This window comes from Hippoglossus stenolepis, chromosome 15, assembly GCF_022539355.2.
Source record: "Hippoglossus stenolepis isolate QCI-W04-F060 chromosome 15, HSTE1.2, whole genome shotgun sequence".
Taxonomy (NCBI): domain Eukaryota; kingdom Metazoa; phylum Chordata; class Actinopteri; order Pleuronectiformes; family Pleuronectidae; genus Hippoglossus; species Hippoglossus stenolepis.
The window spans coordinates 6,496,877-6,511,759 of record NC_061497.1 but is presented as its reverse complement, the minus strand read 5'-3'; the positions used below and the strand labels follow the sequence as shown (position 1 = coordinate 6,511,759).

At 41.1% G+C, this 14,883-nt stretch overlaps 2 protein-coding genes across 3 annotated transcripts in view; one reads left to right on the top strand and one right to left on the bottom strand.

The window, feature by feature from the left end:
* timm22 (translocase of inner mitochondrial membrane 22 homolog (yeast)) lies at positions 1-3,040 on the bottom strand. Its single transcript, XM_035177773.2, has 4 exons — positions 2,746-3,040; positions 1,604-1,800; positions 607-679; positions 1-527 (listed from the first exon to the last, which is right to left on the bottom strand). The coding sequence occupies exons 1-4, from the start codon at positions 3,005-3,007 to the stop codon at positions 451-453; spliced, it is 609 nt and encodes a 202-aa protein (XP_035033664.1). The 5' UTR covers positions 3,008-3,040; the 3' UTR covers positions 1-450.
* Positions 3,041-3,988: 948 nt separating this feature from the next.
* Positions 3,989-14,883, top strand: part of specc1 (sperm antigen with calponin homology and coiled-coil domains 1) — a 68,778-nt gene continuing 57,883 nt past the window's right edge. Inside the window, exon 1 of one of the 2 annotated variants that reach the window (XM_035177768.2) lies at positions 3,989-4,106. The gene's annotated coding sequence lies outside the window, so the exon portion shown is untranslated. Of the gene's footprint in view, positions 4,107-14,448; positions 14,732-14,883 lie in introns of those variants that run through there. The other variant, XM_035177769.2, reaches the window with a different exon arrangement.

Here is a 14,883-nt window from a genome sequence, read left to right as displayed (position 1 = left end):
TTAACAAAAAAAACACATTTAATATAAATATCCTGCTGTGGATTAGTTACTGACAAATCATATCAATGTTCTACAACAAGAACAGTTTATCTGAGTCTGACTTGAGGTGATCGTGACTCAGAGTAACAGTGATTTTCATTTAACCTTTATACATTTTACCTCTAAAGCATTCAGCAGAGTTTCTTGATTTTTCCATAACAAGTTGGTTTGTTTTGCTCAAACTTCCCACCAGACAGAAGTAGATGAAACACAGGAGGAAAACAGAAGGCGGGTCTGTTTCAGTTCACGGTGGCGTCACTGTACAAACAGGAACCTGTGACTTCCTCCGAATAAATCAGTTGTGCCTCTGCAGAAATCCTCCATGTGCGGGTAGATATTCACAGTGAGTCCTCACAGGCTCGTCCACATGTACACATTCAGTTCTCGCCCACTGAGCCGCTCTTTAACGGCTCACCGCCAATAATATTCAATGGCAGCGGAGAACGCAGCAAAACCTCCACATCCCAGGGCCCCAGCTTTCAGACCAGCTGCAAAACAGAAGAAAACACCCATTAGAAATAAAATACCTTTAATGTATAACATGAGAATTGTAATCAGGCTACATACCACGGAATCCAATCGCTCCTCCTGTTACACAACCGCTGTACACTGCGTTCTTCCAGTCAGATTTACCTCGGTGCTGCAAATCAAGAGCAGACACAAAAAAGAAAGGGAAAAAAAACCATCAGGAAAGAGAGAAGGTTTGTTTGTTTTGGAAATCTACATAGCGTTGTGTAACAGTTCAACACCAGGGGGAGCTGTCACACCATTTTGAGAAAGCAGAGGAGCTCTACAAAAACATCTGTCAGGAAATATGGAAGATGAGGTATTTCCTTAAATAGTTAGTACTTATATAGCTTCAATCCAAATACTGTCAGAGATCTGTTGAAGCAACGCTGTGAAACCAAACTATGATTATTCCTGTGCACTTACACAAACATATAAAACTGCTCTCCAGTCAGTCAAACAACAATTATTAAATACAATTACTAACACCTCCACACAGACTCTATGTGTTTCATTCATTGTTGGTTCCACTTGGAAATACTCTTCCATTTCTACATGTGTTTGCCATTTGTCATCGGGATTGTTCACATTTCTCCTATCGACATAATCAATGTTTCAGCTGTTTTGTGTTATTTTACACATTTGGTACTTTTGGAGCAGTGTTAGAAACCCCCCCCATCACACTGAACACACCCACTCATGTAGCTGTGCAACTGTAACAAAGAAACTTCAGAGATAAACAAAGTGTTTACATTCATTTTGAATTTGTTGTTTTGCTACAGAGAACATGGGACATTATGAAGTTTCCTTTATCTAATTTATTTCTTTACTTTAAGCTCCTGCCCGATATTTAATTCTCAACCTCATTCATTTATTCTTTAATATCTAAATCAGATTTAACAGACAACTGATGTGTAGTATCATATTTAAATGATTTTCTTTTTTTTAAAACCACATTCTAATGACAGTCTTTCATTTCAGTCCTGTTTATAAACTGTGTGTTTATATCCACCACATGATGAAGACACCATGAGGAGCAGCCAGAGTTGGGACTTACTGATTCTATGACGCACTCTGTGCAGGAGAACATGGCGCCCACGATGGCAAAGTTCTTGGCGTAGGACATGCCCCTCTGGCCCATGTCTTTGAGGACTTCTCGAGCTGTCGGAGTTCTCAGGGGGTCTTTAGGATCGAAGCCAACGTTGGTGTCGATGCCGGCAGTGAAAACACCAAAAGCTCCCCCAAGAACAAACCCTGTGGAGAGAACACACACCGACATGAGTGAGGTAATATATAAAAGCACGAGCGAATCTGCAGACTTCAGGAAGACAATATTTGTGTAGTTCAGTCAGACAACTCGTGTTAGAATGTTTATTGCAACAGTAGAACATGTTAGTGTTTGGCGTCTAGGCTCCAACTTAATGACTCCCCCCGATATGATAACATAGATATGATGGGAGTGATGAGCAAATACTTATAACCCCAGTCGGAGCCTACAGGTGGATGCCTGGGTGGTGGAGGGGCTGAAGGAACTGGCAGCAATAGGGAGTGATGGGAAATGTTCTCTGCTTATATAGACGGCCTAATAGGGTGGGTGTGTATTATGGATTGTGGAGAGGGAGGTATGTCACATTATGTATGTCACATGATGTATGTCACATGATGTATGTCACATGATGCATGTACGCTACTCCACTATGACTATCATACCGTTACTGCCTTTGAAGTGACCGGTCATGTTAGTGTAATGTGCAGGAAACCTGGTGGATCGTGTTGGCAGCTGATCGTGGATTATGATAATGAATTAGATTGTTTAGATAAACAATATGTTCACTCACATATATATACTACTGTTGTTAGACACAGTCTTTTCTCATGAATGTTGTAAATATTGTTTTCTTGATGTGCTCTGTTACTGATGAAATCTGTTGCAACTCCGTCCTCTGTGAGGGATCCCTAACTAGTAACTCACTCTGAGGTTTTTAGGATTTTCCCCCTATTAAAAGTTGTTTTGGAGTTTCTTTTACTCACCGTAGTAAAGGGTTAAGGGAAGAGGGAGTCTTGCCTCGTACAGATTGCTAATGTGGAGCTTTGAGCCCAGAGCCCAGAATCTATATAACAAATCCTGCATGATGTATACACAAACCTGTATATAATACACCTGTATATAAAGGGTCTATGCAGCTGAGGGGTATTTACCTCCCACACAGGCCAGCACGGACTTGAAGGCGCAGCTCTCCATTCCTCTCTCGATCATCTTCTGCTCGTCGCTCTTCAGCGGCACCGGCAGTCCCCCCATCACCCCGGGGCTCAGCTCCTTCAGCGGCCGCTTGTCCCCGATCAGGTGCTCCAGCATCAGGCTGTACTGGATGGTGTCCAGACCCGGAGCAGCCGGGCCCGGACCTTGTGGGTCGGCGGCGGCGGCAGCAGCAGCGCCCGCAGCTCCCGTGGAGGCGGCCATGTTTCTCAATGACAGAGCCTTACGTAAATGTAGCCCACGCTACGACAAGCGTTTGCAGATTCGTCACATTTCTAAAGCCTGAGCACAGAAATAACCAAAATAGAAATAAATATAATTATACGAATGAACAGTAAAACCGGAAAATATATGTATGAATTTTAATATTACTATTCTTATGTTCCAATGAAGTGTTTTATTAAAATTATTGTCAGTACATTCGACACAAAGTGAACACGTGATTAAGACAGCCAATGATCCGGACCCTCCACTAATGCGTGTGATTCAAACTTTAACTTGTTTTAATATTTAACATTTTTTAACTCCAGTTGTTGGTGATAGTAATAATAACACTGATGGGGATGATGAGGATAACAATAATAATAATAATAATAATAATAATAATAATACCACTACTACTACTTATAATAATAATGAGGAAAATAATAATAATGATAATAACAACATCAATAATGATAATAATAACAATAATAACATTGATGATAATAATATTTATAATAATAATAACAACATTGATAAGAATAATCACAATGATAATAATGAGGATGATAATAATAATAATGAGGAGAAAAATAACAGAAATAATAAAAATTATAATATTGATGATAATATATAATAATAATAATAATAATAATAATAATAATAATAATAATAATCAATATGGTGTACATTAATGAGTATTTATAAGTAAATAAATATAACAAACCACTCTCAGTCCTGTAATGAATGCCACATTCGTGCAGCTTAACTCTGTGTATATTTGTGGCAGATGTGTTACAGATGTGTTTCCATCCCGTTTAAATAAAGGGAACAACCAAATATGACTAAAGATAGTCCTAAACTCCATGAACTCTCGCCTGTCATTAAAAAAAAAAAATTTAAAAAAAAGACTACGTTTCCCAGGATTCACCTCGAGCACTGCGCCAAAACAGCTCGCTGCTGCGCGCGCTCCACCTACCGGCGCCAGCGCGGCACGAGCCGTCGGTGGCGCCGTCAGGAGTCGCGCGCGCGTCTGTGGCGGCAGCAGCAGCAGCAGCAGCAGCATCCCGATGAGAGGAGACACCGCGGACACAGCGGACAGGTGAGAGCCGCTGATATCCTCATTTATACCGACACCTCACACGACTCGAGCCGCGTTGTAACGTCCACTGCGTCCGGTTGTGTCAACTTCCCCGCCAGTGCGTCTCTGCTCTGGGTTTAAATGAAGTAACGTGTGTGTGTGTGTGTGAGAGAGAGTCGCGCGGGACGTGTTGTTGTGTTGTCGCCAGACCGATGACAGCACGTTAGCAGCTGACAGTAACAAGTCCCCTCGCGCGCACTGTGCCTTTAATTTAATGACTAATCATTGTGGAGCAGGGTGTTTTTTAACCTGAGGACGTGTTAACTTCATGTGTCACCGTACGACTATGATGTCGGGCGACATATTTCACATTTCACGTGGCTCCATCCTTGTTTTTTTTCTTCTCATTTTGCTAACGTTGCACCATTCCTATAGTCGTGAGTTCGATCCCTGCTCTCGACCTGCCTCGGAAACATCCCTGTCACTGGCGCACTTCTTACTGCACCATGTCATAAGTCAGATCCGACAGAGATGGAGTTTTCTTACTGAAGCCTGGTATAACCTGTGATTGTTCTCCAGTGTGGAGGAAGATACTGCAACTCAATCAAAGCTGTGCTCAGGATGCTAAAAATACTGAGTCTCCTCAGTGCAGCTCCCACCATCCTTACAAAAAACCAAAAAGTATGTTAAATACACATGTTTTCAGTTTATATGGATGAGGGAGAGTTTATTATTTAAGTATATGTTAAATGGTTTCCACTTATCTTAATCCTAATCATTAATCTTTCATTAATCTCCATTAATATTCTCATTGGACGTTGCAGCCCAGCTCTAAACTTCTGTCTTAAATGTATTCTATCTTTAAAGGATGTCAGTCATTAAAATGTTTAATCACCAGTCTTTATGTGCCGTAGCTAAACTCTGTGTAACCTGCAGCTTCTGACAGAAGCCTGTGCTGACAGATGAAGTTCTAACTGTATTTACCACATTAGCCCCACAGCGTTGGCTCCCTGTGTTTTTATGTGCATTTCACACTTTGCTGCTGTCGGCTTCGGCAGCAAAAAATGTGAAATTTGGAACCTTTTCAGTGCACGGCAAGCGTTTTTTTTTCTTCTCACAGGCCCACCTCAGTGCGCTGCAAGTGGTTTCTCTTCACATGATCCGCTCGCCATTTGTTCCTCATTAGATCAGTGCCATGTGAAGCAGTGGAACAAAGTGTTGCTGTGTTAGTTATCAGTAGAGGTTTGTTCTCTCTGTCTTAAATAGGTCCGTAAATGCTTCAATATGGCAAACTAGCATCCTGACTAAGCTACTGTGTGTGTCGTTCTTTTCTTACCATAAAATCTTTACTTGTATACTGAAAAAGTGAAGTCAGGGGTAGAGAAATTACTTAATCTTTGAACACATGCAATCAGTGTTTCAGAAACACTCGCTTGAATAATAAACCATTGCTATTTTGGCCATGTATCGCTGTGGCTCATAATTGGATGTGACAAAAGGGAAAGCTTTAAAAATAATCTAATTGCAGAGCTAATGTTGTGTTTAGAGAGGAAACCAGACTTTCAGTGGTACACGGTTCCTTCCTGAAAAACCAAATGTGCAACAAATGACAGCTTTCACTTTCGTCTGATCCCTTTGATTATGCCAGTAGTTCAAATACGAGCAGTGCACCAGTCATTTATGATGCAGTCAATGTGCATGTCGTTTGTAGGTAATTACAGCCTTTGTTTTTTCCTCATGGTTAAACTCAGGCCTCTGTGCTCTGTGCGGGACATGCTGTGCTACACAGTTCCACATTTTGTGCTGGATCTCCGGAACCGATCGGATTGCCAAATTTACAATTAGTCTGTAAGCCGTTTCCAGATATGATCTCCGGAGAATGTCCGCACAACTGCTGTTCACACATGAACAACACAGCAGGAGATTCCCCGTTCCGATGTATTCACAACAACACAGACATCTCCTGAGTGTTCAGGTGAGGGGTGGTGCAGGAAGCAGGACATGACGTATTAATTCCGCTGCAGAGATCCGTTGATTTTGTCGACGGCACATCAGCACCGGCGTCAGCCCATATCGCCTAAAGCTCCCTTGACAGCTTCGTCAGTGTCTTCTACATGAATGGCACTGCTTCTTTTTGTTGTTTTAATGTTGCTTATTAAATGGGTCTCTCGTATGTTGAAAACGTCATTAACACGCCCACTCGCTCACTGTGAATCAGTGGGTTTTGAGGTCTGGGTGGAGAAACTCTCACTTGGACATTTGCATTCTCACATACAGCCCCTCTGCATAATTTGAGGAGATTATCCAGAGTTCAGTGCTTGTCTTAGAGCAGCTTTAGAGTTTATTATTGATTACTTGGCTTGTGTGTTAGCCACTGATGGAGGCACACGCACAAACAAACACTCTTACCTGGAGCCACACTGTTTGTCCTTGTAGAGCCCGGAGCAATGAATCTCCCTTGTTTTTCTTTTTCCTATAGCTGTGTTCATCCTCTGTTCAACTCATTATCCAGGCAGTTAGTCATTGGCTTTCATAGCCAAGGGTTATGTGGGGAGAACCCATGGCTTGTTGTACAGTGGCAGTATCGCTTGTTTTATCTTGACAGAAAGTGATTACTGGTGATCCTCCTGACAGCTGAAGAATTTAAATGTATGTATGTGAATGTGACATTGGAAAGAGAATTCTCCTCTCAGTCCCACATACTCAGGTACAGTATATGCCCTCTAAGTGTTGGTGTTCTAAATTTACTTATGGTAACTACATTACTAAGGGACACTTAGGGATGTCCTGGAGTCCTTCATCTGCTGCTATAGCGGACATATGAAATGACTCAGGGTGGGGGGTGGGGTAACATTTGGAATGACCTTATCCAGCTGTGGTAAGAACGGTGAAAGACTGTACTGCAGGGATGTGGTGTTGTGCTGTATTACTTCACATTCTCTGATGCTGAATTCACTGCCTAGTAATTCCACTACTCTATGGAAGGATATTCCATTATAATAAGGACCTGTGAGACATGAGTCTGGGTTTGATTATGTAACCCTCGGCCGTCCTCCTGAACCTGATGCTGATCCTGTCGGTGCTGAATTCATCAAAACCATTAGTTGCTGTGTAGTGTCAGCCGTTAATGAGCTGTCAGTCAATGTAGATGGACTGCAACCTACCTGCCTCTTGTCCAATGTCAGCTGGGATTAACTCCACCTCCCTGCACGACCCACAAAGGATAAATGTTATACATAATGGATGGATACAAATAGCCTCATTTATAAAGTAGTTATTATGAAATTTATTACTTTGTTGATTAAAAAATGATTTTCAAGGTAAACATCAGGTTAAGCCATTGGGTGTCTCCCTTTTTAATCATCACACTTTTAGGCCACACTGTCACAGATGCCAATGTCAATATCCCCCCAAACAGTTTAGGATCTGATACACATAGTTCCATAGGTTTCTAATATGACCAAATCAGAATGAAAAGTTCATGTGACACTACTAGAAATCAACTGTTAATCCAAGATGCTGCTTACTGTTCAAGTTCAGCGTTTTTCTTACCGTTGCCGGACACATCAACAGGACCCTCATCCTCTAAGAAAACAAATATTAAAGAGTTTATAAAACAAAATTTAATTCATGTTATTTACCTTATTTATTCTTTTATTTCCGCTCCGTTTGAGAGTCTCTCATTCATTTAGCTGTCATTTACAGTGCAGTGGAAACTTAGAAGACAGACTTGTTATCTTTCCTCGGGAGGCAAGGCCTGGTCTGCATACAGATGTAGTGGCATGTCATTTACTGCAGTGGAGGAGGCTTTAATTGAGGAGATAAGGGGAAATTAACTGATTACCGCTGGACTGAGAACTGGTGCGAGGTTTAGTCAGTAAATAGGCAACCGCAGGCCAGACTCCTCTGGTTTGTGGTTCCTCGATGGTGGGAGAAGCTACCAAATGCTATCGGATCAGTGGCGTCTTGAGGACTCATCTCCTCTGAGAGCACCTCCTCTCCTGACACCCCCTAACGTCTTTATCTCATCTCCTACACGTTGTCTTATTGGACAGATTTAGCACTTACTACTTACTTCAAGGTCTCCATTGTACTGACGCTTCAGTGGTGCACCTCAGATGCAAGTCACTTTAGATAAAAGCATGTCCCAAATGATATATTTATGTTATAAATATAAATAGAAGTGTCCTTATTTCTGACAGAATGTGAAGCTGCTCAGCTAGCTGGTTGCAGCCCAATTCTGTGTGATATTTAAACTAAATATAAACTCAGTACTGCCAGAGGCCAGGGTGGCTCCCTGTCTCCACATCTACCATCGACATTGCTTTCTGTCTGCGAGGTGTATAAGTTAGCTGTGAAGGAAGGCAGCTCCAAGCATCTTTTTCCTGAGGCTCTGCTTTTAATTCAAACACCGTCCAGGAAATGGACCACATACTTGACAAGCATCACAATCTAACCCACTAGCTTCAAGGAATGCTGCTGCTTCTCTAAATGGGTCATCTGGGCCCACTTCTGAAGCAAAGCTGAGATATGATCACACTTCTCTTTTGCCTCCTCCGTAGCCTGTGAGCAGCAGCGACAACCTGCAGTGAAGTGGGATGTGCGAGTCAAGAATAAATAGATGATGTGATTATTATCATCCCTTCCAGGTGAACAGGACAAGCGGGTTTACAGCTGTGACGTTCGGCGTGTGTGGGGAGTGTGGTTTAAGTATTTGCTCGGTAGCTGAAAGCTGTTTGACCCATTGTAATCTCCTCTGGTCTCTCTTCACACAAGTTAAACACACCCACAGTGCACATCAGGTGGTTATTATGCCACAAGTCTGTTGCAAACTCAGAGGACATAGGGAGGGGAAAGCTCCTCTTGGGTTGGACAGTAATTCTGCTCAATGGCTCTTACACTAAAATGTTCCGTTGTGGAAAAACACTGAGCTCTGTTGTCTTTTTTTATTCCCTCACGGTTCTCATGGACGCTATGCTAGTGTTTCTATGGAATCCGCCCACTCATACCAGACAGGAAAGCAGCTGAGGACTCTGCAACGTGGCTCTGACTGCCTGTTTATTAGACAAGAACTTTGACACCATCCGAGCAGGAAGTTGGTCTCTCGAGGGAGCGCAGCTCTGAGAAAGATGAAACGGAGGATGAAGTAGATGAAATATGCATGAAGACTGTATCCATATACTACTTTAGGCCTGGTGAAAACAGAATAGAGATTTTTTTTTAGGGGGTAAGGAATGTCTCTGACTGCATTCAGCACATCATTCATTCTTTTTTTGAATGGGGACAAATAGATCTGGATGTGGATTCTTAATTCCAAGTTTTTTTTTATCTTATTTATATCCATTAAGTTAATAAATTCCACACATAGCATATATCACCAACAGCAGAAAAGTTAACAGGGGCATTTATCTTGAGAGGACTGATCACTGTAGAGTGTGTGCATTGGTCTGTAATCCATGAATAAGGACTTTTAAAAGTTAAATTCAAGTACACAATATAATGAAAATAGCTGTGAATATTGTGTCAATAATCAGATGTTAAGTGGGAACTTTTTATTCCTTCTCCTACCTCTTGGCCATGATACATCAAATTTAATGAGCCTAGCAAACACTTGTTATTTTGAAAGTTTGGTAATTATTGCTAAGTGGGCCCAAACCCTTGCCAAACAATCTATCGATCTACGTCTTGATCAGGAAATCAACAACTCAGCACTTTCTCCCACTGACTCTTTTTTCTTCTCATCTCTTCTTGAACTCAAAGATGCTGATTTAAGAACCACCTCTTATCTGTTGACTATTTCATAATCGGATGCTGAGGAGGAGTTTTTCTGTGTTTTTATTTATAAATTATAAAATCATTCTTGAAGGCTTGTTAGGGCTCTTGATTGACTCTTTCCAGCAATATTTCAAATCAGTGGCACTGTGTACAAAGGCGCAGTTAGCATGGTAGCTTATAGCCTCAAACAAAATGTATGTGCAAACCTACATAGTACAGTACATACCACTTTTGAGGTGTTGAATCTTGGCTGGATGCTCAGGTTCTTTATTCCCAGGAGTCTGAACAATTTAAGTAGTGTTTGCACAGCTATTCTAGTTTGTTTAGCATATTGGTTGTGATCATAACTCTCGCTTGCTGCTGTGACTGCACAAAATGTCACACATTTACAGGTGTGTGTGTGTGTGTGTGTGTGTGTGTGTGTGTGTGTGTGTGTGTGTGTGCGTGTGCGTGTGTGTACTTGAGAATCAGTTTGACTGTAAGACCTTTGGGAGTAAGGGTATTTTGGAAAAGTGAGGACATTCTGGCCCTCACAACCTCACAGGGCTTTTAGAGGGTTAAAACTTGGTTTTAGGGTTGGGGTTAGGGTCGGTCTTAGGTTAAGATTAGATTAAGGGCCCATGGAATACACTATGTCAATGAGTGTCTGTATTAACATGACATGACAAAATGTGGCCATGCAGACACTTACAAAAGCAAATGAGGCAGTTTTGAGGCCTTCGGCATGTACAGATCTTGTCACATACTGTACATGCAAGAGGATCAAAATGAAGGCCCACTACACAAATGTGAGTTGTCAGTATTTTGTTTAACTCATGTTTCGTTGCATCCCAGTTCAATCAATCCTGTCCACTGTAAGACATTAGGTAAAACTACTGACCATCTTATGATTTGATTAATGTAGTGTAGACAACTGAGAACTCATGGTTCATGGAACAAGTTCATTGACATTGTGTCTGGTGTGATCCTACGGTCTCTAGTTTTATGTGAAACAAGCCTGTAACTTCCTTGATGCAGCTTTTAGGGAAAAGGGTTTGCGTCTTGTTGTGGACGAGTTTCAGGTCCCTCCAGACTAAAGGGGGAACCAAGAAGGAGAACAGAGACCGTCTCACAGCATGAGATGCAGACTACTCCCACCCTCTTCCTGTTTCACTTCAGCTGAGATAATGAGTTTTCACACTGCACTTTCTTAGACCCAGGTGTTGTACAGATGCGTCAGAGCTGCCAACGTGGTGAAGCCCATTTCATTTCGCCCCCTTTAAGCGCACATGTTTCTCTCACTTCCTACTGCCATACTACTGATATAGTAACAGAAATCTATTCCGGCTCTCTTGAAGGGGATGTTCACATGTTCAGCTGTTATTATGGCCATGAGATCAGTAACAGTAGCAACACATCAACAGCAAGAAAAACACACATATAATCTCTGCTTTCATTTGTGAGAAGCTTATTTCCTATGTGCTAACACTGTCACTCAGTATCATGTTAACCTTGTCATTTATGGTTCTGGTTAAATTAGAGTCTGACCAATATGAATTTTAGTGAGTAACATTTGAGTGTAGTTTATTTTATTCTAGATTAAATTACACTAGTAATAGCTAATTAAATTATTGTATCATACTATAAACAGTTTCAGCAGCTGCTATAATATCACTTTTATTTTTCTTAAAAAATCCTTTTTTAAGTTTTGCTTGACTTTTACCTCGACCGTTGATCTATTTTGAATTATGAAAATGGGTAATGCCAATTTTCTCTTACTTCCTTTTTAAAGTTACCATCACCATCTCATCCTTAACACCATAGTACTGCAGCTCAGTGAAATCACAGCTTATTGACACTCACAGTTACAATCTGTTATTCTGTTATTGTTGGACAATAAAAAACAAAACTGCTTTAAGTTTGAATCTTTTTGTATTTTGTCAAATAGTTTTGCAGTCTCGAAAATGGGAAACAATTATTTATTTATATTTAATTGTATCATTGTTTTTATGAGGACAAGTAGACATCACAGAGTAGTGCTACATATCACACCAACAGTAAAAAGTATAGATTGGAGCAAAGCCTTCATGTCCTCATTTGTCCTTATCTCAAATATATATTTCCTTATCTAAAACTTGTTCAGATTTTTCTGACTTGACTTTGAATTTGTTATTCTATTGCCTCTTTACAATATACTCAGATTTCGTCAACATTTGTTTAAATGTTAAAGATGTATAATGAAACAATAGGCTCAATTTAAAGTGATCATGGCAGATTTGAGTCGTATTTATTGCCACACACTCTGCTGAATAACCGTCATTTCCCATTTAGCATTTGTTCTCATATCCTGTGTAAATGTGTTGTGTCTGTGTGGAGAGTCTGAGTCAGTCAGTGCTGTTTCCTGTGGACAGAGGAAGGGAAAAGACAGAGAATCCAGATGCAGGAGCTGCTCAAGAGCCTGCTGAGGGTTTTTCACCCCTGAGACCTATCTCACCTCATCCAGCCACATACAGGCTTTATGTTCCATCATTATTTATTAATGATTGGCCTGTTTCACACTGTAGAGGCCTGCTGTTTCCCAGTTCACCATTTCTGTGTTTGTTTTTAATTTATGTATAAGGTCTTGGCAGTTTGGAAGCTTATTCCTGTTGGAAACTTCTTAGAAATGTCCTCATACATAAGTTGTCTATTTTTATGGCTGAGAAATTTTCAGTATGCTGGTAATTACTGGTCTGTCATTGCGGTGCTTGTGAGTAATTGAGGTGGACATGAAGTCAAGTGGCTCTTTGCTTTTCCTCCAAGTACATGTTCTATATTGGGATACCTTGGACCGTTATTGTTCTTTGAAACATTATCCATTTACCAGTTGAAAAGTGAGTTATTCATTTATTTGTTTGTTGCACTGTTGAGTCCTCTGGGCACCTGTATGGAGTTGGACGTGTTCAGATCAGCTGGTGACACCAAGCTGTATGAAATTAAGCAAAAGGCTCTATTGCCTGAAAGCAACAGTTATTTTACATATCATGGTAACTCATTTCTAGTAATTCTATAGTATTATGGTTTTTTCTTCTCGAATCACAATGAGGTTGACCTTTATTTTTGTTGGGAAATATTTTGACAGATCAAAAGATGACAGTTTCCAGAGGAATATTACAGGAACAAAAGTTTGTACAGTGAACCTTTGTGGTCCCAAGATAGTTAAGTCTCATCTAGCATCAACCTCACAGTGGTGAAAAGTCATTTAATGTGCTAGTGAACAAATATTGAGTGGTTTTGTTGAAATTTACACATTAAACAAACATTTTGGAACATTAACCATTTTTCGGGCTCACCACATCTTGACTTTAGTTTTTTTTTTTATAATATGAAGGATTGAGTTGGTGTCCAGACAAATTGAGTTATGGGTGTAAATCTTTAAAATATTACTCCTGTCAGGTGTGTTTACCCAGTAGCTGACAGTAATCGATAATAAATAAAATACCTTTTTGTTTACTATATCTCTTCAGATGGCTTCCATAGTCATCTTAGTGACGAGTTATACTGGATGTGACCACAGGCAGTGAATAAAGACAGGAGTGGTGCAGTGTTTTGACAGCATTTACCAAGGCTGCAATCAACAGAGGTAGTGTTCTTCAGGGGGAAACATCACAGAATCTACACAGTCCAAAACATGTAGCACTCACAATCTTTATCTCTATCTGCAGCAGTGTGAAACAGAGTGCAGCCTAAAAAGGTTTTCTAAACCCTTTCGAAGCGCCCTTTTAAAAAGAAGTATTTGTGGTGGTGCAGGGGTGTGGCCGGACTAAGTTCCTCAGTTTACCACTTGCCACAAACTGAAGCTTGTTTCATCGCAGTCCAGAGCGCGGTATGATCTCTACCCACACGCTTTATAGCCCTGACATGCTGTACGTTGTTGGAATTAGATTGAAATTAGACCAGCATGGGAGAGCACACAATGGAGACCCCTACACAAATGATCCACCCTCGCGTTAAGAAGTGTGTCTGATGGACAAAGACGGGCTTTGTCAGTGGCGGTAGCTGCCAAAACAGCCTACAGGTCATTTTGAAATAAACAACTCATTTTAAATGTCATAAATCGTTTTTTATTCTTTTTTGTCAGAATGAATCAGACAAGATTCATATGATGTAGTTTCACTGAAACAGCACAAGAATTTGCTTCATGTGGTTTTAAATTTAAGACTACAATGGAACCATTATGTGTTGAACCAGACACACACACACACACACACACACACACACACACACACACACACACACACACACACACACACACACACACACACACACACACACACACATGGTCCCAGGTTAAATCAAAGTGCAAACCACTGTGCTGTGAACAAAGTGCAGGAACCTGCCTTTCAGTGAACAATGGTTTAGGCTGTGTTATCACTCATAATAAATACCACTACCCTTATTCAGACAGTGCATGGCACATTGGTCTCAATGCAATATTTTTTAGATCTATTTCTCCCCCTCCTCCTCCTCCTCCTCCTCCTCCTCCTCCTCCTCCTCGTCCTGTTCTGTTCTGTTCTCCCTTTATTGCTGTTTTTCCGTCACAAGTAAGGAAGAGTGTGGAAAATCTGTCAGAGGAGAAAAACATACCCATGGCTGAGATTCTCTTGCTCCCTTTCTCTTTGCATGAGAGAGAGTGAAAGAGGCAGCAGCTCACACAGCACAGCGGTTGGCAGCCTGCAGTACTTCCTCATCCTGACTGCTGTACAGAGGCAGGCAGCCGTTGGTCCTGACCCTTCATTTCGCCCTCAGAGTTTCTCCGCGGAGCTCGGCAAAGGGCAAACATTTTTAGTGAGCTGTGCTTCAGGGCACTCGGGCAGAGGGCAGGCTCTAGGACAGCGTCCAGCACCTAACACGTGAGTGAACTGCACCACTGTTGGTTTGTTTGTTTGTGTATTTTTGTTGTTTCTGTCCTTCACGCTCTCTCTCATTTCTCACTATGGTGATATTGGGATATGTGGTGGTGGATGATTGTCGGGCTGTCATAGGAAAACCTGAATTCATTTTT

Excerpts from the sequence above, each read along its gene's own strand:
- timm22 (XM_035177773.2), bottom strand. The coding sequence starts at position 3,007 with ATGGCCGCCTCCACGGGAGCTGCGGGCGCTGCTGCTGCCGCCGCCGCC. Across the intron at positions 1,801-2,745 it reads CGTGCTGGCCTGTGTGGGAG|GGTTTGTTCTTGGGGGAGCT; the intron begins GTAAATACCCCT and ends TTCTCTCCACAG. Across the intron at positions 528-606 it reads AGGAGCGATTGGATTCCGTG|CTGGTCTGAAAGCTGGGGCC; the intron begins GTATGTAGCCTG and ends TCTGTTTTGCAG.